Source organism: Salvelinus fontinalis, chromosome 34 (genome assembly GCF_029448725.1).
Source record: "Salvelinus fontinalis isolate EN_2023a chromosome 34, ASM2944872v1, whole genome shotgun sequence".
Classification (NCBI taxonomy): Eukaryota; Metazoa; Chordata; class Actinopteri; order Salmoniformes; family Salmonidae; genus Salvelinus; species Salvelinus fontinalis.
This window is the reverse complement of record NC_074698.1, coordinates 10,546,209-10,571,504: the sequence shown is the minus strand read 5'-3', so window position 1 is coordinate 10,571,504 and position 25,296 is coordinate 10,546,209. Positions and strand designations below refer to the sequence as shown.

General features: G+C 39.1%; 2 protein-coding genes across 3 annotated transcripts; one reads left to right on the top strand and one right to left on the bottom strand.

The window, feature by feature from the left end:
* Positions 1–562: 562 nt before the first annotated feature.
* On the bottom strand, positions 563–9,474 carry LOC129833070 (UNC93-like protein MFSD11). Of its 2 annotated transcripts, XM_055897344.1 has the most exons (14): positions 8,920–9,006; positions 8,054–8,186; positions 7,896–7,951; positions 7,632–7,739; positions 7,406–7,485; positions 5,346–5,442; positions 5,176–5,234; positions 4,835–4,982; positions 4,592–4,641; positions 4,359–4,424; positions 4,150–4,275; positions 3,873–4,047; positions 3,606–3,741; positions 563–1,576 (listed from the first exon to the last, which is right to left on the bottom strand). In XM_055897344.1, the coding sequence occupies exons 2-14, from the start codon at positions 8,087–8,089 to the stop codon at positions 1,421–1,423; spliced, it is 1,293 nt and encodes a 430-aa protein (XP_055753319.1). In that variant the 5' UTR covers positions 8,090–8,186; positions 8,920–9,006; the 3' UTR covers positions 563–1,420. The 2 variants fall into 2 exon arrangements, with proteins under 2 accessions (XP_055753319.1, XP_055753317.1); XM_055897342.1 differs by lacking the exon at positions 8,054–8,186 and having other exon boundaries at positions 8,920–9,474.
* LOC129833071 (ubiquitin domain-containing protein UBFD1-like) lies at positions 9,472–12,750 on the top strand. Its single transcript, XM_055897345.1, has 7 exons — positions 9,472–9,578; positions 10,382–10,669; positions 10,775–10,983; positions 11,113–11,178; positions 11,895–12,000; positions 12,089–12,171; positions 12,325–12,750. The coding sequence occupies exons 1-7, from the start codon at positions 9,563–9,565 to the stop codon at positions 12,433–12,435; spliced, it is 879 nt and encodes a 292-aa protein (XP_055753320.1). The 5' UTR covers positions 9,472–9,562; the 3' UTR covers positions 12,436–12,750.
* Positions 12,751–25,296: the final 12,546 nt, after the last annotated feature.

Genomic DNA, 25,296 nt, shown 5'->3' with positions numbered 1-25,296 from the left:
TGTACCACAATTTACTATGACGTACAGTACCAGAAAGGACTAGCAATAGAAAACAGCACACGCAACCTATTGCCATGGTAGGAAAAAAAGAGAAGTGCATTATCATGAGGATGCAAATGTATCTGCTTGGACTGAGTTAACATATCCGTTTCCTGCATCTAAGAAAAGGAGAACCGCAACAGTATAGGTGCTACCTGACAGTCTTAAGAAAGGAATAGTTGTAATAGGAGTTGAATTAGAGTGCTTTTTATTGTATGATCAACATTACTGTTTCATTCTAAACTAAATTGGTGCCTACATTGGTATTGTAGCACCATCTCCTGAGCATAATGTGTATTGCATGTCGTTGTCCCACACAATAACCTCTGATATTGAATGTGCAATCTAGAACTTCAATTCCCACTAAAAATTAAGTGTTGCACTTGCCCACTGACGTCTACCAACACTTAGGAAGACACAAACCCGAAGAAGAGGTACAAGTAAACGCACTAGTTGATTTAAATTTAAAAAATCTGATTGTGTTTGTATCTTCTCGTTACCACAGAGGACAGGAACTCATTGCAAAAGGTTACTTATACCAATTTTTTAATTTTAATTTTAAAGTTTACAATAGACATTCGCTTTATTTATAACAAATACAAACCACCAAAACATTAACAGGCACTTAGTATGCATGACTGACAACATATTGATATGTAAAATATAAAAAATGGAAGTAAAAGGATACCATAAATGTTAATACATATGGATGTATTTTTTAACTACTCTTCTACATGCTATGGGTACGGAAAATAAGTTGTACAGTAATTGTATTATTATAAGGCAATATAGTTGTTTTTTTTATCACTGGATAGCTCTTGTAAGCTTTGGCATGGTGTATGTGGAGAATTGTCATAGATTAGATGAACAATTTTGTCTGTCGATACACATTTCAACACAGCATTAAATTTGCCGGTATACATCTATATCGTTTCCCATACATAGCTAACGTGTTTTTGTCACTAATAACATATTTTCTCAAACTGTAAGATCATTTAATAAGCCTCAATATGAGCATTTCTTCTGTTTCTTTTGCATCTTAAATTCTAACAAACATCTAAAAACAATTCCATCACGTTATGAAATGTATGATGCATTATAACACTACCACAGAATTTGCAACAATGACACTCTTAAATAACAACCCTGAGAGCAATGCATAAAAACAGCTAATACATCAGGTGAGTGGTTACAACTTATATTACGCATACACAATCCTATTGGAAAAGTTTCAAAATGACATTTAATCATGATATAATTAGTGTGTTGTGCAAGATAAGTTAAAGCTCAGACATTGAAGGTGCAAAGTATCTTTCCTGTTAAAAAACCTAGAAATGTAAGTCTGACACCCATGACTGTGCCAGTGTTGAAATGACGGGTCCTAATACTCTTGTTGTAGGTCTACAGAGAAGTTCTGTATTCTTTCCACCATGAAGAAGCAGAGTGTTCCAGTGAAGCCCAAGATGACCATAATGAGCAGTTGCCATGTCAACAGCAAGTAGCCACTGTAGAAGAAGGCAACTGCTGCAAAAATGGACTGGCAAAGGAAAGAAGAAAACAAAAACATGTTGAAAGTAATACAAAGAGTTGACTTTGTGTTAATACTCTGTCACAGTAATGTATGAATTGTGTCTTAGATTGTGAGTTCTTACAGAAAACTAATGTAATAAAAGAATTGGTACATACAGCTATAAAATAACAATAATGCATGTTTGTGTGGCTAAATAGACCGACACAAGAAGGCCTTCAATCGTCCTTCCCTCTAGTTATTCTTACAATATAGGGATACACTACCGGTCAAAAGTTTTAGAACACCTACTCATTCAAGGGTTTTTCTTTATTTTTACTATTTTATATATTGTAGAATAATAGTGAAGACATCAAAATTGTCAAATAACACATATGGAATCTTGTAGTTACCAAAAAAATGTTAAACAAATCTAAATATATTTTATATTTGAGATTCTTCAAATAGCCACCATTTTCCTCGATGACAGCTTTGCACACTCTTGGCATTCTCTCAACCAGCTCACATGGAATACTTTTCCAACAGTCTTGAAGGAGTTCTCACATATGCTGAGCGCTTGTTGGCTGCTTTTCCTTCACTCTGTGGGTTGACTCATCCCAAACCATCTCAATTGGATTGAGGTCAGGGGATTGTGGAGGTCAGGTCACCTGATGTAGCACTCCATCACTCTCCCTTTTGGTAGACTAGCACTTACACAGCCTGGAGATGTGTTGGGTCGTTGAAAAACCAATGACAGTCCCACTAAGCCCAAACCAGATGGGATGGCGTACCACTGCAGAATGCTGTGGTAGCCATGCTAGTTAAGTGTACCTTGAATTCTAAATAAATCACAGACAGTGTCACCAGCAAAGCACCCCCACACCATAACACTTCCTCATCCATGCTTTACGATGGGAAATACACATGCGGAGATCATCCGTTCACCCACACCACGTCTCACAAAGACACGCCTGTTGGAACCAAAAATCTCCAATTTGGACTCCAGACCAAACGACACATTCCCACTGGTCTAATGCCCATTGCTCATGTTTCTTGGACCAAGCAAGTCTCTTCTTCTTATTGGTGTCCTTTAGTAGTGGTTTCTTTGCAGTAATTCGACCATGGAGGCCTGATTCACACAGTCTCCTCTGAACTGTTGATGTTGAGGTGTCTGTTACTTGAACTCTGTGGAGAATTTATTTGGGCTGCAATTTCTGAGGCTGGTAACTCTAATGAACTTACCCTCAGCAGCAGAGGTAACTCTGGGTCTTCCGTTCCTGTGGCGGTCCTCATGAGAGCCAGTTTCATCATAGCGCTTGATGGTTTTTGCAACTGCAGTTTAAGCAACTTTAAAAGTACTTGAAATGTTCCATATGGACTGAACTTCATGTCTTAAAGTAGTGATGGACAGTCGTTTCTCTTTTGAGCTGTTCTTGCCATAATATGGACTTGGTCTTTTCCCCCCCCTTTTTCCCCCTTTATTTAACCAGGTTGAGAACAAGTTCTCAGAACAAGTTCTCTTTTACCAAATAGGGCTATCTTCTGTATACCCCCTTACCTTGTCACAACACAATTGATTGGCTCAAACATATTAAGGAAAGAAATTCCACAAATAACTTTTAAGGAGGCAAACCTGTTAATTGAAATGCATTCCAGGTGACTACCACATGAAGCTGGTTGAGAGAATGCCAAGTGTGTGCAAAACTGTCATTGCAAAGGGTGGCTATTTGAGGAATCTCAAATATGAAATAGATATTTTGATTGGTTTCACACTTTTTTTGTGACTACATGATTCCATGTGTGTTATTTCATAGTTTTGATGTCTTCACTATTATTCTACAATGTGGAAAATAGTAAAAATAAAGAAAAACCTTGAATGAGTAGCTGTTCTAAAACTTTTGACCGGCAGTGTACATCAGCCTACGCAATACCTAAACAACAGCCATAAGTTATTAATTAACTATACTGCAATGAACTACACCCAGCTCACCACAGAATCAGTTGCTGTTACATATGTTTTAGTAAACGATCAGCTGTATCAAACTCTCTCAGGGCTTACCTGGATGAATTTGAAGATGGCAAAAGCAGGCGCGCTTTGCTCAGCATAAACACGCCCCAAGATGCTGTACAGTTGAGTGTTGAAACAGCTGTCACCGAGTCCAAGCAGGAAACTACACAGCAATGCGATGGAGATACTAGGAAACAGATAGGAGACGCTCAACTGTGAGGGGGTTACAACAGGTCGTTTTTAACTGACATGATTTCTGATTAATATTCAAACATTATACAGCCCTGCTTTTATTGTTTTTTTATATTAAAACGATACCTTGGTGTCAGATATGGCTTGTTCAGTGTGCTAGTTTTTAAAACCACAGGGGCATCATCTGGGATGTTGAGGTAGATCAAGTAGAAGGCGACAAAATGGACGACCATCCCCAGGAAGACTACAGATGTCCGTCTGAATCGGTTGTTCTTACATGCTAGTCCAAAGACGCCTCCACCTGACAAATCACATCAGATTACTGTCAAACTAGTTCCTTGTTAGATAGTAACACCAACATAAGAGTGACGGGTAAAAGTTACACTGGGCAACACAAACCTACCAACTATCTCTCCAATCCCCACCACGATTCCGGAGATCCCAATCAAGCCTTTAGCTGCCGCTCCAAACTCTGTTGTAGCCCCGATACATGTCCCATACACACCACTGTAGAAAGATAGCTCCAGACCTACGATGACAACACACTGCTAAAAACACTATTCCTCTGAGGGAAATGTCTGGACTTTTGGTTGTGCAGTACAATCTACTTACCACTGTATGCCATGCAACAGCTCAGGAGCAATATGGTTTTGGTTTTGAGCAGTTGCAGGATTGTCTCTGAAGAGAAGGTAGACACACAAGGAATTACTTTGGATGCCTAACAGGATAGTAAACAGTGAAACGACAACGTCAACGAGGTAACAGAGGTGTCCTTTAACCCAACGAAATAGATCAGTGATGGATTGTATAAAAACGAATGTGCCTGTGAAGCTACGTTAACTTACTGAACTCTGACTTTGCATCTTGTACTGCAGAGTTGGCTCTTTGCTTATACCTGCCAAACGTTAAGATGGAAAATGATCAAATTAGCAAGACAAATACATGATTTATTTTCAATACGGTGATATTCAAATTCATAGCAGAATGAATAACCACCATTTAAAACAGAGACACGAACGCTGTGCCATGGATTCTCATTGGAATAAGGGTACAGTGAGAAAGTACTGTCAATTAATTAGGAAACGAACATCATGCGAGACGAGAGCAACGGCTGGCCTTCCTCCTCATTGAGCATCTCCTCTTCTGTTGGAGGAGTCTTTCTCAGAGCCAGGAAGCTGAGTGTTCCCAGCACTGAGGTAACCAGGAGACCTATAAAGATAGTCTTTCTGCTCCTATCTGAGAGGGACATCAAGAACAAAAGAAACAGTGTCAAACAGAGAACACACACCATTACCAAGCAGGGCAACAATATTCTAAGGACATATGAGTCATATCCTAAATGAAAACAAAGATGCAATTGCAAGTTTTCATTAATGTTAGTTCTATTTTCTCTATATTTTCCCATTGGATGATCTTCACATGCACATACCTGATATTTCTAGCCTTCCATTCCAATCAAAATAAATGTAAAGATTGCCAAATAACACGCTGAAAAAGAAAACAATGTGTTACAATTACACCTTCTGCTCTAAGCCACCAAATAATGGAAATGATTGCCATTATTATATAGCCTACCATTAATATATACTATTAATATACCTGCACTGTAAAAGGGCCCAAAACATCCCTGTGTTCCTATTGATGGTGGAAGCATCAGAGTTCTCCACAAGGAAGTGTCCTTGGGCTGTCCAAAGCACTGATGAAAGGAATACAAAGAGTGAGTGAGAGAGGCTGATTAGGAACTGCAGATGTAATGAATAGAGATGGTTGCTATTTGATGACATTTGAATAGATCAAAATGCATTATCGGGGAACTATTCAGGGAAAATGTGTCCATTTTGTTTAGCACAAAACTAACATTATCAAAAATTCGGTTCATCTGCCCTAAGAATTCTCATTTAGCTCTCCCCTTTGTAAAATGTTTGCTTTGCTTGCGATCAGAGATAACGAACATAACCCAAGCATTTCCCTTTTCTGTAAATCATTAACAAGCTCCATTTCAGACATCATAACCATGGTAACCTTTGTCCAATGCTCAGCAACTGACAAGACAGACTCAATACTCTTTACCATGCATACAGGACATATGCTCCTCCTTGATTTGATCTGCCGTACCCATATTGATAACTGTTTATAATACTGTGTAATTACTATGGCATTTGATCTACTTACAATTTACAAATCATTATTCCGACAGCAAAAAATGGGTAAACTCAGTTTACAAATTTGTTAGGAATGAATGGCATGCGTAAGAGAATAGCAGACTCCAGAGGAGTCTTTGGATTGGATTAGGCATATGCACAAAGAGGTGAAACATACACTACGTGACCGAAAGTATGTGGACACCTTCTCGTTGAACATTTCATTCCAAAATCATGGGCATTAATACAGAGTTGGTCCTTCCTTTGCTGCTATAATAGCCTCCACTCATCTGGAAAGGCGTTCCACTAGATGTTGAGACATTGCTGCGGGGACTTGCTTCCATTCAGCCACAAGACTATTAGTGAGGTTGGGCGTGATTAGGCCTGGCTAACAGTCAGCATTCCAATTCCTCCCAAAGGTGTTTGTTGCGGTTGAGGTCAGGGCTCTGTGCAGGCCAGTCAAGTTCTTCCACACCGGTCTCAACAAACCATTTCTGTATGGACCTCGGGGCATTGTGCACAGGGGCATTGTCATGCTGAATTAGGAAAGTACCTTCCCCAAACTGTTGCCACAAAGTTGGAAGCACAGAATTGTCTAGAATGTCATTGTATGATGTAGCGTTAAGATTTCTCTTCAAGTAAATGGTCTAGCCAGAACCATGAAAAACAGCCCCAGACCATTATTCCTCCTCCACCAAACTTTGCACTAAGCATTCGGGCAGGTAGTGTTCTCCCGGCATTCGCCAAACCCAGATTCGTCCATAAGACTGTCATATGGTGATGCGTGATTAATCCCTCCAGAGAACTCGTTTCCACTGCTCCAGAGTCCAATGGCAGCGAGCTTTACACCACTCCAGCCGACACTTGGCATTGCACATCATGATCTTAGGCTTGTGTGCGGCTGCTCGGCCATGGAAACCCATTTCATGAAGCTCCCGAAAGAACAGTTCATGTGCTGATGTTGCTACCAGAGTTTGGAACTCGGTAGTGAGTGTTGCAAGCAAGGATGATTTTTACGCACTACGTGCTTCAGCAATCGGCAGTCCTGTTCTGTGAGCTTGTGTGCCCTCCCACTTCGCGCCTGAGCCGTTGTTTCTCCTAGACGTTTCCACTTCACAATAACAGCACTTACAGGGCAGAAATTTGAAGAACTAACTTGTTAGAAAGGTGGCATCCTTTGACGGTGCCACGTTGCAAGTCACTGAGCTCTTTAGTAATGCGATTCTATAGACAATGGGTCGCTATGGAGACTGCATGGCGGTGTGCTCGATTTTATACACCTGTCAGCAACGGGTGTGGCTGAACTAGACAGATCTACTAATTTGAAGGGGTTTCCACATACAGTCCTTTGTATATATAGTGTTTATGACTTTATACCAAACTGTCATGTAAATCATGAGAGTTCAATGTAAAAACATATTTGTACCAATATGTAATGATGTGAATGATTCTGTAGTCGGGGAATGGTAACCAGATACCAGAGGGAACAAAGGAGAGATCCCATGAAACCGGACTTACTGGCTGCTCCTATGCCGATTAGTACTGAGGTGAAGTAAAAGGACCATGTTGATGGGGTGATGAATACAGCTACGTAACCACTATGAAAAAGAATGGAACCATAACAAACAACAGCACATGACCTTGTTATAACTAGACAACTACTTCAGACAGAAATATCAATCAACTACTGATCTGCAAATAGAAAATGAATGGGGGTAATTCCTTTAGAATTCTTGATACTCACCTGTAAAGAATTCCACTGAAAAACATTGTAAACTGTGGTCCAATTATTGCAACAACAGTTGGAGCTAACAAATTTGAAAACGAAAAAATTCCATAGATGATTCCAAGGCTGTTGTACAAGGACAGAAAGAAAACAGTAGGAAAAAGTTTAGTGTCTGGTATAAGAGTCAATGATTCTGAAAGACGCACATTATCTCCCCCACTCTTTTCGCTGGCATAATGTGGTTTTCAAATATTTCACCTATGGTAACACCATCCAACTCACCTGTGATAACCACTTCCAGTGAAGGTATCATTGTCCAGGCTTTTAACTATGGTTTGCTATAAAATAGAGGAGAAATGGGATATTAATGTGAGCGAGCATAGAAAATATGTTCTCAAATATTGCTGCCACCACTACCAATGTGCCCTGTGGATATTGACCTTTGCAATTACTAATTTGAGTAATTCCTTTGGCATGACAATCTATTGACTGATGAAGAAATTGGAAACACAAGATGCGTCTGACCCAGGACTCCAACAATGCACCACTGACAAGGCTGCTGAGGACATCATGCTGGAAGATGCAGAGGGAAATAAACTGATGCAATTTATCATGGGGTAAAAGTTCTTAAACTTGAGAGTCAAAGGCAATGGACTTGAAAAAAGCAAAGCATAACTGCAAAATGACAACAATTCCAATCAAATTTTATTGGTCGCATTCCCATGTTTAGCAGATGTTAATGCTGATGTAGCGAAATGCTTGCGTTCCTAGCTCCAGCAGTGCAGTAATATCTAACAATTCACAACAATACACACAGATCTAAAAGTAAAAGAATGGAATTAAGAAATATATAAATATTGATGTACCATGAATGATAAACAATTATGACATGTCTAATGTAACCAGTTTTAAGATATCAAACAGCTACCAACATTCGATAGCAGTTATCAATGGGTAACAACTGCCCATTGTCTCAAGTTAAATTGACTATTTAGCAACAAAAAAAAACTGATCAGTCAATATATTACAAACATGTCAAATGACAACAGATATTATATTTCTGATTAATTAAGAGTATGTAGCCTACATGACATGTAATCTGAAGGGGAGATGTCAAACAGCTGTCAATTTCAGATAAATTAGCTAGCTCGGGAAGTTGCTAGTATCTGAAATATGATTGAGTAGGCGTGAATTGTCTCCAGTGATATTGACTCTAGCAAACAAAACAAATTACCGGTAAATATAGTTTGCCTAGGTAACGACTTCAGCTACGGTCACACAAGTGAAAGTGTGTTTTTTGACTTACTTCAATGTTTCCACAGGTGGTGAAGGCAGTGAAAATTAACAGAAATCCTAGTCCCAGAATGACAACGTTGTAAATCCTGAGGTCTGCCATGATTATATTATTCTTGCACCACCATCGACCTCTTGGTCGATGTCCCAGGTCGCTACACAGCACTCAATGCAATGAGATCAGATTATTCCAACAGTTACACTTCTTGCGTCGACCAGACATTTCTGAGATGGCTAAGCAAATACAAAAAGCATAGAATATAGCTAGAGACCCCCAGGCTTGTGTTGGACAAGCACTTTTCGGCTACTCTTCTTCAAAAGTCCATATGGTAACTTTTCTTCCGCACGCTCTCTGTCAATACGTTATCAGCACGAGCCAATTCAACAGAACCCTACCATTAGCACATTTGGTAGAATGTTGTAGTTAGTAGGCTATGTATCTAATAGCTAGCAAGCGACGTTTCTCGTGATCGCATACAATACGACCCAGCTTTATGTCGTTGTTGTGAGGGGGGACGGGGGGGGACTTTCATTAGAAACCAAGCATACAGTTGAGATTTATCAAACGCTTTACAGTCAACGGAAGCCCCGTAGGACCAATACACGTCAGCGTGTACGTTTCCCAGCAGTCTCACTTCATATTGTACACAATCATCATGGCGACCCAGGATGGTAGGTATTGAAAAAATATAATGCTATGCTTTCCCACATATCTATGCGGTGCAATTTAGCAATTTTCAAGTCATTATTGTAGGCGTTTAATTGTATTTCTGGCGTTGGTGCAAATTCAACATGTCAATGGGATTTAAAATCATATTTTCTTCATAATCCAATGTTCGCCCGGTTATCCTGGTCACTGGCTAGCTGCTAGCCAACCATATTTAGCTAGCTAACGTTAGCTCTTTCGATTTTGTTACATAGCCAAAATAACTAGAGCTACTGTTACATAAGTTGTAATTTGATTCTAGAAACCTAGGGCAAATGTAATAAGTGTAGCTATCACTATGTTATTTTGTAGCTATCAACATTAGCTATATTAGGCATTTATAAGCTAGCAAGTTATATTAAATAGCTAGCCAACTCTATCTGACTGCAAATGTAGCTTGGTTGTGTCAGCTAACTTAGCTAGCATGACTAGGTAGCTAGCAAGTTAGCGCTATTTGCAAATAAGCTACAGTAGCTCGCTAACAGCCACGTGAGATGTCAGACTTAGCTAACGTGGCTAAACGACCCACAGAATACCAAATAGGTCAACCAGCCAGTTGCTTGCAGCTGCTTTGTCATAACAAATGAACTGCATGAAGCCATACTTGCTAGTTATTACTTTGCTGAGGAGACTTAATGTGACAAACTATTCCCAGACATTGAGTTTTGACCAACTATGGCTTTGACATAGCTGTGCCTGGCTGAGAATTCTTGTGAAGCTGAGAATTGTCAGCTAACGTTAAGCTATGCCTTTCATAATCCTTTCATAGGAAGTGAAGAAGTCGTAATGGAAACTGAAGCCACGTTGAAAGAGCCACAACCACTGTGTGAAAATGTTGGCAAAGGGAATGCTGAAGTATTGGAAACTGTGTCTCGGACAGATAATGCCGGGGAAAGCTCTTCAACTCAGGACCCTACTGTCAGCAATGGAGATGACAGTGATGAAGGAAAGGAGATGGTGGATCTAAAGATTATTTGGAACAAGAATAAGTATGATCTCAAAATTCCGTTAGATGGCACTGGAGCCAAACTGAAAGAGCGAATCCATTCACTCACTGGTAAGTAGTTGTTTAGGCTTGCGTACTAACTACTTGGATATGTATAACAGTCACAGTGTTGATTAATGTCTCTCAACCACCCTTTCTTTTTCTCTATGTTAATAGGTCTTCCTCCTGCTATGCAGAAGGTGATGTACAAAGGCCTGCTACCAGAAGATAAGACGCTACGTGAAATTAAAGTTACAAATGGTGCAAAAATAATGGTGGTTGGATCTACAATAAATGATGTACTAGCTGTAAATACTCCAAAAGAGGTTATTCAGCAGGAAGTTAAAGCTGAAGAAAACAAAAAGGAACCTTTGTGTCGGCAAAAAGTAGGACTTTTCAACGTCTTTTGAGTTCCATATTTGTAAATAAACAACTTATTTGCCCAAGGTATAGTCACAGGTTATGATATGTTTTATCCAACTGTGAACTTAAAATAATAATGTATTGAATTTCAGCAACACAGAAAGGTGTTGGACAAAGGCAAACCAGAGGACATAATGCCATCTGTTAAAGGAACGAAGGTGAGTATTTTCAACAAAACCCTAATGATGGTTGGGAAAGTATGCTTTTAATGGTTGTTTTACACTGAGTATACCAAGCATTAGGACACCTTCCTAATATTGTTGCAGCCCCTGTCCCTTTGCCCCCAGAACAGCCTCAATTCCTTGGGGAATGGACTCTCAAGGTGTCCACAGGGATGCTGGCCCATGTTGACTCCAATGATTCCCACAGTTGTGTCAAGTTGGCTGGATGTCCTTTTGGTAGGGGAATATTCTTGATACACACAGGAAACTGAGTGTGAAAAACCCAGCAGCGTTGCAGTTCTTTACACAAACCAGTGCGCCTGGCACCTACTACCATACCCCATTCGAAGGCACTTCAATCTTTTGTCTTGCCTGTTCACCCTCTGAATGGCACACATACACAATCCATTTCTCAATTTTCTCAAGGCATAAAAATCCTTCTTTAACCTGTCCTCCCTTTCATCTACACTGAATTTAAGTGGATTTAACAAGTGACATCATTAAGGGATCTTAGCTTTCACCTCGTAATTCTATGTTATGGAAAAAGCAAGTGTTCCTAATGTTTTGTATACTCAGTTTATATTGCCCTGTTTGTAATTTTCTCACAGATATTTCCACTGTATCACGGTCAGGAGCTTGGAGATGGTTCATTGTGAATTACTTCCTTGTTCTTCCACTAATGACCAGCAAGTGATCTCTCATTTGTTACACAGGAACGCTTACCAACAGTGCCTTTAGCTGGAATGTACAACAAATCTGGTGGAAAAGTTCGTCTCACCTTCAAACTGGAACAAGATCAACTGTGGATTGGAACTAAGGGTGAGATGACCCCCTGGTTTGGTTGGATTGTGTATAAGGAAAAAGTGTTATGGCACTCACCCTTATCTGTGTATATTCTCTCCTACAGAGAGGACAGAGAAAATCCCAATGGGCTCCATCAAACATGTGGTGACTGAACCCATTGAAGGCCATGAGGATTATCACATGATGGTAACACGTTTCCTTACTACAAACTGCACAAGCCAGAATGGCAGTTGATGTAATGTATGTTTTTTTTCCATAAACACATACATTATTTTGTTAAAAGTAGATATCTTACTGGCATTTATGGTGCAATTAATTTTCTGTCATTCACTTTCCTAGGCGTTTCAGTTGGGTCCAACAGAAGCCTCTCAGTATTGGGTCTACTGGGTGCCAATTCAGTTTGTTGATGCAATCAAAGACACAGTCCTTGGAAAGTGGCAGTATTTCTAATGTGCCTCTATTATTGACATTGAAGAACTGTGATCTAGAACAGGAACATATGAAAATGGGGATCTGGAGACAACAAGGAGTCCTAAGGAACTTAACATTGAAGCATATTAGAAGCAAACTGAAGGATGCCTAAGGACTAATCATATTATTTGGGGTTTCAAGTGCACTATGAGGCAGCATCATATTCCTCAGCCCAGTTCATCATCCATTTTTTTGAGCAAACCCAAGGGAAAACAATAAAACTAAATGTACAGAGATTGCTGATGCATTTCTCAGTTATTCTTAAAGTAATAAAATATATTTAAGAAAAAATCATATAGCTGCACTTGTATGGTAGCCTATGTTTATTTATTCTATGGCTCAACACAAGCAAACTTGCCAAAGTTGAATACGGTTTCTAATGGTCTCAAGATACTGGTTTACCTGTAGTCATGATAAATGTTCATGTTAACAGAAATTATTGAAACATCTAATGAAATTTATGAAGATTCCCTCAGCAGAAATAGATCACTATATAATTTAAAGTAGTAAGAAACTTATGTAAGTTTTGCTATTTACAATCATCATTTATAGTTGAGGTGGGATTTCTGTTGATTATTTAAGAAGAAGGGTGGGTGCTGTGGTATGGTGTGGAATAATCTCACAGATGATTCAGAACATGTTTCTTTTCAGCATCAGGCCAGATATTGAGCATTACTGCAATCCAATGTCGTGCTATCATGAGGCCTCTGTCACATGCAAAGGGAATTAGTATAGTCACATGGTTTAGATCAGGGATGGGCAACTGTTGGGGTCACAAAAAATCTGAACTCATGGGCCGCAGTTTTTATTCACCTTTATTTAACCAGGTAGGCAAGTTGAGAACAAGTTCTCATTTACAACTGCAACCTGGCCAAGATAAAGCAAAGCAGTTTGACACAAATAACACAGAGTTACACATGGAGTAAAACAAACGTACAGTCAATAATACAGTAGAAAAACAAGTCTATATACAATGTGAGCAAATGAGGTGAGATAAGGGAGGTAAAGGCAATAAATAGGCCATGCCACCCCCGAAGTAAATACATTATAGCAATTAAAACACTGGAATGGTAGATTTGACAGTAGATGAGTGTGCAAAGTAGAAATACTGGGGTACAAAGGAGCAAAATAAATACAGTAGGGGAAGAGGTAGTTGTTTGGGCTATTTATAGATGGGCTATGTACAGGTGCAGTGATCTGTGAGCTGCTCTGACAGCTGGTGCTTAAAGCTAGTGAAGAAAAAAAGTCCCCCCCTCATCACCACATTAGCAACCTCCCTCTTGACAGCGGATATGTCATTTTCCTTTAGAGTTTATTTAGTACAATTCTAAACATGTTTCAGAGAGAAGATCTTGCAATTATATAACACATTTTTATATAATTCTACAAGTTTTGCCCTGGGGCAAAGAGGAAAACGTACTGTTTTCCTCTTTCCTGTAATTCTACACATTTTGCCATAGGGTGGACAGAGATAAATGTTTTTAAAATGATATCTGAGTAAGACTGACTAACAAAATCAATGGGGGCCTCCCGGACGGTAAATCGACCATGATTACTAAGTTTAGATACTGTAGCTGGCCGCTACACTAATTTACCAGTCTAAAAATGGTTAGCTGAAATGGGCTATGTGAGTGACTATCAGTGACTGACATAACAAGAGAAAAACTGCTAATGCTCAACCAAATTTTGAAATTGCACTTTGTGTATTCTACTATTCTAGCTTGCAACAGTAACTGAGACACCCACTGAATTAAAAATACATTTGATCCGAGGGCCCATCCCTGGTTTAGATGCACTATGCTGTTCCTACAGGAGAGGGACAGAATGTCACACTTTTACATTTCTTGTTTATAGCAATATCATCTGCCGTGGGTATAATTTCTCAGAAATGCAAAGGCCTTAATGTATTTAATACAGATAAAAACTAGTAACTGCAACATTCATATACATTGTTTTATTTAATTTAAAGTATTTAAGAAGTATTCAAACACTGAAAAGCATACAAAGTCCAAGTTTGCTTTGCATTTGCCAATGTCCATACAAATTTCCAAAGCATAAAAATGTATTTTTTCAAATCTGTAAAAAATGTACAGACACTTTAAAAGCAAATAACTGAAATAAGTTGTTTGGGACTGGCATTGTAGTGATATTAACTGGTTATACCTTTGCCAGTGTTTCTAGCATATATTGGAACCATCTCTTGGAGTTGTCAGAGAACCGTCAATTTAAACATTGTACTTGACACACAACTATGATGCATATAATGATAATATTACAATGGTTACAGTTGTTATAATAATATTTCAGTTTCCAGTCTATGAATATAACGTCATTTTTATTGACATTGACATGGCTAGAGAAAGACCTGACCCTTTAACCCAGGTGGCTCCAAGTTTCCAGTGAAGATCATCACCCTTTCGTATACTCAATGGGTTATTATTCATCCTTGGTTGTATCTCCTCAGACCTTATTAATATAAAAAATGCACCTAAGTAGTCAGCAAATGCAGTCCAGTAGTCTTACACATTTTCATAATAATGATTCAATCTGATTGCGCAAACAGCCCTCTCTTGTCAGTATATTTGTGACATCGTACAGGCTGGTTTAATGGCTCTTTCAAACTACCAAACGTAATGTAGATTCTCTGAAACATGGTCAATGATTTTGTGTTATATTAGCTATACAGTAGTGAATAAATTGCACAGAAAAAATATATAAACGCAACATGCAACAATTTCAAAGATTTTACCGAGTTACAGGTCTTATATTGAAATAAATTCATAGATTTCACATGACTGGGGAATACAGATATGCATCTGTTGGATACCTTAAAGGCATGACTATGAGCCTCAGGATCTCGTCACAGTATCTCTGTGCATTCAAATTGCCATCAATAGAATGCAATTTTGTTTGTTGTCTGTAGCTTATGCCTGCCCATACCATAACCCCACCGTCACCATGGGGCACTCTGTTCACAATGTTGACATCCGCAAACCGCTCGCCAACACGACACCATACACGTCGTCTGCGGTTCTGAGGCCGGTTGGATGTATTGCAAAATCCTCCAACAATGTTGGAGGTGTCTTATGGTAGAGAAATGAACATACAATTCTCTGGCAACAGCTCTGGTGGAAATTTCTGCAGTCAGCATGCCAATTGCCCCCTCCCTCAAAACATGTGAAGTGTGGCATTGTGTTGTGTGACAAAACGGCACATTTTACAGTGGGTTTTTAATGGCCCCAGCACAAGGTGCACTTATGTAATGATCATGCTGTTTAAACAGCTTCTTGATATGCCACACCTGTCAGGTGGATTGATTATCTTGTCAACAGAGAAATGCTTACTAACAGGGATGTAAACATATAAGTACACAAAATTTGAGAGAAATACGCTTTTTGTGTGTATCGAACATTTCGGAGATCTTTTACTTCAGCCCATGAAACATGGGATCAACACTTTACATGTTGCGCTTATATTTTTGTTCAGTGTAGTTAAAAAATGGCCCCAAATCACTACAGGTAGCAGTGTAAGCCGCACTTATTCGACAGTCAATGGTTGCCTAACTAGTGTGTACCATAATCCATTATCAACAGTCTCCCTGATCTATATAAAGTTCCAGAGCTCAAACAAAAGGTAGATATGAGTGTTGGACACCTTTCTTTTTACAGGCCAAAGAGTACCATCCAATATGCCACGTACAAACCTCATGTGTTGTCTAAGTGAGAGACTCTGTACCAGGTTTTTGTTCATGTGTTATGAGGAAAAAGCTACAACAATTTTGAGCATGTTGATTTTCCTCAGGTAAACCAATATTTTTTTTTACAAAGGAAATGTACTTCTGTTCATGTGATTCATTTATGGTTACTACTTAAAGTATGTTGATTGAGCTTCACTGCTTGAAATGTAAAGGAATAAAAACGATAATTGTTTACATTTCTGATGATGTTTTGTCATTCTTAGTATAAAAATGGTTTAAGTGGGATGCCATAGGCTAGGGACATTTCTTATGCCATGTCCTATAGAGATCATGCACGCTGAAAGGTGATCTAATCAGTAGTTCAAAAGGTTTATTGTAAGACTTTCACCACAAAGATACGCTTGTTCAGGTTAATTTGAGACAGTAGAGCAGTGGACTTTTAATGGGTAACGTCCAGACATAAAATATTAAAAAGTTTAACATTAGATGCAACGTCTTTTATAACAGGTGTTTTTGTTTTCCACTGGTTTCCACCCTAAAGAAGAATGTTGTTAAAGGACGCGGTTGGGTCAGGAAGTGACCTCATGAAACCTTCTTTCCATCTCGTTACCTGACAGTACACACCCTTGGTTCATTTTCTTAACCAAAAATAATGAAGATTTGATTTGATGATATGATCGACTACTGTAGCTACATCTGGCTTGACCAGTTTAAAAGGCACTTTTGTATACCAAATGGAAAGCTCAAGTGCTTATTTTACAACACTCTTGTCAGACCACATACTTTTCACATGATAAATGGAAACCAGCCAGCCCAATGTCTGTTTTGTATATAACTATGTTTCAGCATGAGGTGTTTTACCATTGCACATTTTGTTATGGAGACTGAACATACTCAATGATAGTTACAGTGTCATAGAAAGTATCCACACTTCTTACACAGTTGTCACATGTTCAGTGGCTTACAGCCTGGGCTTTCAATGCATTTCAATTATGTGCATTTCCCACTGAACTACTCAACCTAGAAATTATTGAAAATGTGTTGTTTTTCAAAACAAACTTGCTTGTTTGCGGTTAATTCAGATTTGTACTTAATCATCACGTTCACCAGTCTCATTACAATTAGTAAAAAAAAATTGTGTTTAATAATCGTTTCTAAGGAGTCAGTAATGCATAACAAAAACAAAAAAATTGCGTAACCTTAACTATCAGTGAGACAGTCTTGCATTTCTCATGAAGATTGTTATGAGATTATCACAATGTCCTAGACCTACACCAAGTAGCATGACCTCTCCTCCTAGATGCACATTTTCTGATAGCTTCATCAGAGACACGTTACCTAACCTAACCCACTGTTGTCTAAGGACGTAATCCTTCTGAACCCACGAACATAGAGCAGTAGCCTATTGTATTTTGTGAATGTTGTCAACCATTTAAATCTATGTCAACCTTTTTAATGAATATCCTTGAAGTTTTTGGAACTGCCACCTTGACAGAATACACTTTTACTAATGTCTAGGTCCCTAGACTGATGTGTTGCGCATAACTTGAAATTCCAACAGTTAAAACATTGGAAGATGTTTGAAGCATGATATTGTGTAACCAAAGTGGTGACATTAATGACTATCTAACCTAAATCGTTTTGTGATAAACATATTACTGTAAAATAGTGTAATCTTTCATCCCAATAAGGGTCTTAGTGCATATGTCCTATGTCCTAAATCATGTTCTCTGGTACTGTAACTTTAGATTCAGTATCACATTCTTGTGTGACGTTCACAACCTGCATGGTGTTGTTCATAGTTTTGTAAAGTACAAGAACTTGGTAATCTGTAATCACCTTCGTAACAACCCTCATACAAATAGGGTCTTGCAATGCATTGTTTTCTCTCACCAAGGAGAATGCATTGTTTGATTGTGTTTCTTGATCCAGTTTGTTCAAGTTTATACCTATAATTGTCATTCACAATCACATTGTTTTCATTTCAGGTACCTACTGGAACTTAGTGTACTGTACAAGTTCCCAGTATATTTGTTACAGAATGCCCCTTGAAACCCCCCATGTTAACCACACTAAACCACCTTTGGCAAAAGAAGGCAAAGAAGATTAGCAGAAAAATGACATGTCTATAATGAGCAGTAAAGCATTGTCAATTCAAAGTGATGTTGGCCCTGTATTTATCATGTAAATTAGAAGCTGAAGACGAACACTCAACAAATGTTAATGAGGTACATATTAACAGATCATCAACTTAGAAAAATGTTAAGAAAGTAACACAATCTATAATATTCCTAGATGTTCTGTCTATTACATAACTGTACCACTGTTTTGGCACAGAGTGCCTTCGGCAGTGTCATAAAGGTTCGCTCATACAATTAAATAAAAACTAGGCTTTATAGAGTGCACATTTCTTTATTTTTGGCCTTGTGTTTGTTTCGTATAAATATACCCTAGCCTGGAGAGAAAAGAGAAGCTGTGTTGTTGGATCAGTATTTACATCGTTTTATTTACATATTACAAATTCATTATCATTTTATTGTATTATACTGTATTCACAGAGTGTACAAAACATTAGGAACACCTTCCTAATATTAAGTTGCACCCCCTTTTGCCCTCAGAATAGCCTCAATTTGTCAGGGCATGGACTCTACAAGGTGTTGAAAGCATTCCATAGGGATGCTGGCCCATTTTGACTCCAATGCTTCCCACAGTTGTGTCAAGTTAGCTGGATGTCCTTTCGGTGGTGGACCATTCTTGATACACACCAGAAACTGTTGAGCATGAAAAACCCAGCAGTGTTGCAGTTCTTGACACACTCAAACCGGTGCCTGGCACCTACTACCAAACCCCATTCAAAGACACTTAAATATTTTGTCTTGCCCATTCACCCTCTGAATGGCACACATACACAATCTCAATTGTCTCAAGGCTTAAAAATACTTCCTTAACATGTCTCTTCCCCTTCATCTACACTGATTGAAGTGGATTTAACAAGTGACATCAATAAGGGATCATAGCTTTCACCTGGATTCACCTGGTCAGTCTATGTCATGGAAAAAGCAGGTGTTCCTAATGTTTTGTACACTCAGTGTACATGTATGCAAAAACATGTACTGGAAGAATTACTTTTTGAATCATTTTGTCAGTTTATTTATCCAGATTTTTATAACTTTATGTTGGTATAGCTTGTTTGTCAACTTTGGTTGTCCTTACATCCAAATGAAATCTCATCTTAAGCTGTGTTTTATGTTGGGTTGCTTGTTGATCACACCCTTCCCCACCCTTTTTGAAAAATGTTCCCTGTGGGTGTCTCATATGTCACCACTTATCCATTCTCGCTCAGTGGTACCTCACATCGTCAGCCAGTAAGGTCAGGTGAGCCCTTCATTGTCCTTTTACTATTGTGAATATGACCAAATGTTTATTATAAACTTAAAGGATTCAGTTTTCACTTTGCAAATGATGAATAGATGGATGAACATAAGGATTTATTCTTGAAAGAGATTAGTTTTGCCAAATGATTGTATGTCATATATTTTGACAGATTTTCCATACCTATAACGGTGTTTCATATTAGCTGTAACTGACAGTCAAAGGCTTTTCCCCTGGATATGATTCATGAGAGTACATGCCTGGGGATACTCTCATGTAAATGTAAATGTAAATGTAAAAATGATAGATAGAGTTACCCTGTCTTTACAGTGAACTCTTACTTCAGTCATCTTTATATAGGAATACTTCAAATCATTTTTGGTCTCAGGAAATTGCCTTTGAATTGTTAAATAACTTTTAGACAAAGTTTTAGTTACTTATTTGTTTTTGAACACACACAAGATGCCCTTGAAAACAGATTGCTGTTTTAGAGGCTGCATGGGTGGCATTGTACTGTTATCACAACAGATGACCAAACTATCGCTAAGTGGGTGAAAAAGGAAAGGCAAAAGACAATGAGAATAGAAATAGCTAACAAACCATCTTTTCAGTGACTTGCACAAATCAAGAGATTCTCATGTAAGATCTATGTCAATATTCAGCATCAGTACAACAATTTAACATGAATATAATCTCTGTAAGGTGTCCGTTTTATTACGGCTTTTTGAATCTCTCTGCCCCTCTATCATTGGTTGTGGTATAGTATGGGAAGAAACACTGTGAATTAGGTGTGAATCTGTTGTGACTTTATCCTGACTGTCTTTTTACATAAAGGTAGTTATTGGATGAACCAATGACTTGTGGTGCCAAAATGAGACATCATGGGTATTGTCTTGCCCTAATCTTAGCTGTCCTGGGATCAGGTGGGTAAACGTCCTTCTCTTCCATTGTTAACTTGGGTTCTTAATTGATCTAAAACATGCATATGAGACTTTTTTTTGACACACATAACATCAGAATATAAGGCTGGCACTCAATGTTACACTTAAAACATAGCCATGTTGCCTACTGTTTCATGCTTTCATTTGAATGTTCTGTTAATTGTAGGTTTCTTCACCGTTGGGTCAGCCCAGGTAACATACATTCTTTTCTAGACAGAACAACAGGATTTTCAAGATCTTAAACAGTTGGTAATGGAAAAATACACTAGCTAGCTCTTGTTCCTAAAAATCAAAACAGGTTTTGCTAAGAGCCTCTCAATTGATGAATGGTGGGATCAGTTGTCGAGAACGTGCTTATCGTGGTGTACTTAGTCATCGAAAACCAGTTTGATTCTGACATTTTGATTAAATCCATGTGATAATGTCAATGTTTCAAGCTATGCTAATATCACAATGTCTTCTTTTTTTACCTCAAGTGTATTACATTGTGCGATGGGGGAAATAGGTAAGTTAAATCAAATTGAGTATGTTTCTTGCTTCATTGCCACTGTGGTCATGTAACACTGATTAGACAGGGGGCTAAGAGATTGATTTAACTTGCTATCTATGTAATCACTAGCACCCATGGAAACTCCACCGGTGGAATGTGTAACAGGACTGAGGGTTCGTGTGCTCCCGTGAGTTTCCCCCCTAAATGTTACACTTCAATATAAATCCCCAAATACCTCACTGAAAATTGCTAAACAAGAGATTCATATTTGCATCTCTGTATCTATATATTTTTTAGTTTTCAAATGCTACATTTGACAGCTTCCTAAGCTGTGCTGGGCTGAGGAGGATTAACAACACCCAGGAGCACATTAACAGGCTCAAAGAAGTTATGGACATGGCCTTTCAATTCTACTCAGACTCCTTCATGGTACAGTACAACAAGAGAGAAACATTTGATCAACAGTTTCAGGGGGAAATTGACCAAATACTTTGAATGTGTTATGAAAGCATGAAGTGGACTTTGTGCTTTATGCTGACATCACTGTTATATCCCATACAGAGTTTGAGCAGGGATCTGCAGCCCATCCTGGAGCTGATCAAGGGGCTCAGCTTCAATGCCTCTAAGCCCATGTTCCACGACGTCAACTTCACCAGAGTGTGGTTCAAGCTCAAGCTCAGGCCACGCCTGGCATCTGTCACCGAAAGCCTCCTCGCCTGCCTCAGCACCAGCGACCTCACCTGCCAGACCTACCAGGCTCTGTGAGTTTCCCATTTTCCCAGTGATTTCCCAATTATTATTTTGTTGTGTTTCCGATACTAACCACCATTATGGAGGATATTGATTTGTTGTTGTTTTGATCATTTTTAGTGTGAATGAATTGGATATGAATATCCTGAGTATGGACCCTCAACGCCAACGCATAGTCTACACGTCCTTCATGCGCAGGTTTCTAGAGAGAAATGATACAGCAGGTAGGCTATTTATTTAATTATGAATGGATATTGTCACTCACTATATTGGAATTGTTGACATTTTGATGAATGTGGTAATCTGTAGGATGTGATTGAGAGTTCTGTTTGTGTTCTGAATAAGGATGCCTCGTCCATGGGAACAGCAGTGAGCAGTGGCTGATGCGGAACTTTGGATCCTTCTCCACCTTGGTTGACTATGAAGACTTCTTTGCACTGAACATTAATTTCAGTGGTGTAAGTGTTTAACTTTATGGGGGTTAGGGTTAGGGTTAATAAAGCAGGGACTGTAATGTCGGGAAGATACAAGATGCCATTAAGATGTTATAAGATAGCACAGGAAGTTCATGACCAATCAAGACCAATGTTCTCTCTCTCACAGCTATCAGTCCTGGCACTGCTGAGCCCGGAACAGAAGGCTGAGTTGGTTCTTCACCCTGGAAATGGAGACCTGGACAATGGCACCATCAGCCTGGTCTTCCAGAGTCTGCTTGGGCCTCTAATTAACAATGTTCAACTGAATCAGTCAATGTACAATGCAACAATGATGTCCAACATGACTGCTGGCAATGCCACAGGACCACATGAACTTGATAGAGTGGGTTATGTGTTTTTTTATTTTTTTTATTTTTTACTTGGATCCCCATTAGCTTTTGCAGAAACATCAGCTACCCTCCCCGGGGTCCACAAAAAAACACAAAACATGACAAGTAACAAAACACTGATGGACAAAGACAGCCACACAAATTTCAAATACAAAGATGTAGAAACAATACAACTAAAAAATAATGTGTGTGTTAGTGAGTCTGTGTGCGTGTGTTTATCGGTCTCTTTTCTGGGGTGGCAGGTAGCCTATCAGTTAAGAGGGACTAGTTAAACAATCTGTCGATGTGCCTTTGAGCAAGGCACTTAACCCTAATTGCTCTGGATAAGAGCGTCTGCTAAATGCTAATGTCAAACAAGGCTATTTCTTTTGCTGTCATCAACTCCATGTACAGTATGAGCCAACTAATGATTACAAATCTGTGGTTGCAGACTCTAAACGACTTCCTGTCATTCCTGAGGCCCTTGGGTAGTTTCATCAAGACTTTGGTGGGCAGCATTCAAGCGGTATGTGTTGTTTTTTACAATCTCACAAGTATGAAGAAATGATTTAATTTTCCAATCTGAAACTATGTACTATGTACTATGTACTGTCTACCCACAGAGGAATGTGAGCTCTGAGAGACAGCATGTTCTGGCCCAGGCAGTAGTGAACTGGATCCTGGCAGAGCTGGCTGGACACATCTCCCCCAACTTCACACTGACAAATGAGACCATCCCCAACCAGGCTCCCTCTCTCAGCAACTTCAACATCACCAGCCTTAAGGGCTGGTTCCAGCATGTGGTCCTCCCTGCCCTGAACCGCTTCCAGCTCAACAACCAGACTCAGATCCCACACGACCTTACTGCTGTCTTCAACCAAGTCTTGTGAGTTGAATAAATATTTTACGTTATTAGCCTTGTGGACTTTGTAGACTTTGTCTAGTTCACGTATTCCCAACCTGGGGTACACATACCCCCAGGGGTACGCACAATGCCGTCGGGGGTACGCCAAATAAAAATGTGATTCACCTTTAAAAAATATATATATATTTTCCAACTGGGCTATACATTTGGGTGCGATTTTTTCTCTCGCCTAAGTAGCCTCGTTTCACTGCCGAAAATAAAATTAAACCATCTAGTGTTCAGCGAAATAACAACACAATGATTAATACAGGTAGCCTAGTCAAATATTTAACATCCAATCACATTAACCTTTACACTCTTGCGGGAATTCCATTAACGGTCCGTATGTAGCCAAACGTAGCTGATGTTCATGTTGGTATCTGTACTGATGGCGCAAAAGCCATGACAGGGAGACATAGTGGAGTGGTAACGCACGTGCAAGCAGTTGCTCCCTACGCTACTTGGGTACACTGCAGCATCCACCGAGAGGCTCTTCTTGCTGCCAAGGGAACGCCTGACAGCTTGAAAGACGTTTTGGACACTACAGTGAAAATGGATAGCTTTGTTAAAGCAAGGCCCTTGAACTCTTGTGTATTTTCTGCACAATGCAATGATATGGGCAGCGACCGTGTAACACTTTTACAACATACAGAAGTGCGCTGGTTATCAAGAGGCATAGTATTGGCACGTTATTTTGAATTGAGAGAGGAGCTTAAGGTTTTCTTTACTGACCATCATTTTCATTTGTCTGACCGCTTGCATGATGATGAGTTTCTCACGCGACTGGCCTATCTGGGTGATGTTTTTTCTCATCTGAATGATCTGAATCTAGGATTACAGCGACTCTCCCCAACTATTTTCAATGTGTGGGACAGAATTGACGCTATGATTAAGAAGTTGTCTGCAATAACAAGGACAACATACAGGTCTTTCCATCATTGTATGATTTTTATTGTGTGCAAATGAACTCAAGCTTACGGACAATGTCAAATGTGATATAGCGAAGCACCTGAGTGAGTTGGGTGTGCAATTACAGAGGTACTTTCCCAAAACAGATGACAAAAACAACTGGATTTGTTATCCCTTTCATGCCCTGCTTCCAGTCCACTTACCGACATCTGAACAAGAGCCTCATCGAAATTGCAACAAGTGGTTCTGTGAAAATGTATTTTAATCAGAAGGCAATACCAGATTTCTGGATTGGGCTGCGCTCAGAGTATCCTGCCTTGGCAAATTGCGCTGTTAAGACACTGATGCCCTTTGCAACCATGCACCTATGTGAGAGTGGATTCTCGGACCTCACTAGCATGAAAACTAAATACAGGCACAGACTGTGTGTGGAAAGACTGAGACTCTCCAATACAACCCAACATTTCAGAGTTATGTGCATCTTTTCAAGCACGCCCTTCTCATTAACCTGTGGTGAGTTATTAACAATTTTCGATAAACAAACAAGGTTTTATATGTGAGATGGTTAAATAAAGAGCAAAATGATTGATTATAATTATATTATAATTTTTGCTCTGGTCCTATAACAGCTCTTTGTCACTTCCCAAGAGCCGGGTTGTGAGAAACTCACAGTGATTCTTATGTTTAATATATGTATTGTATAGTTTGTGTGTGGCAGGCTTACAATGATGGCAAAAAATAACATTTGAGAGTGCGCTGACCCCGGTGCTAGAGGGGGTACGCAGCTAGAGGTTGAATGTTTGAAGTGGTACGGGACTATAAAATGTTTGGGAACCACTGGTCTAGTTGATTCCGATCATTTGAATATGATAATTTGTAATATTTTGCACTAAATGTTATGCCTCTATAATGTTTTTCAGCTCATTAAATCCTCCAATGGGTTCTAACTCTTCCATGAATTCAATGGTTGGT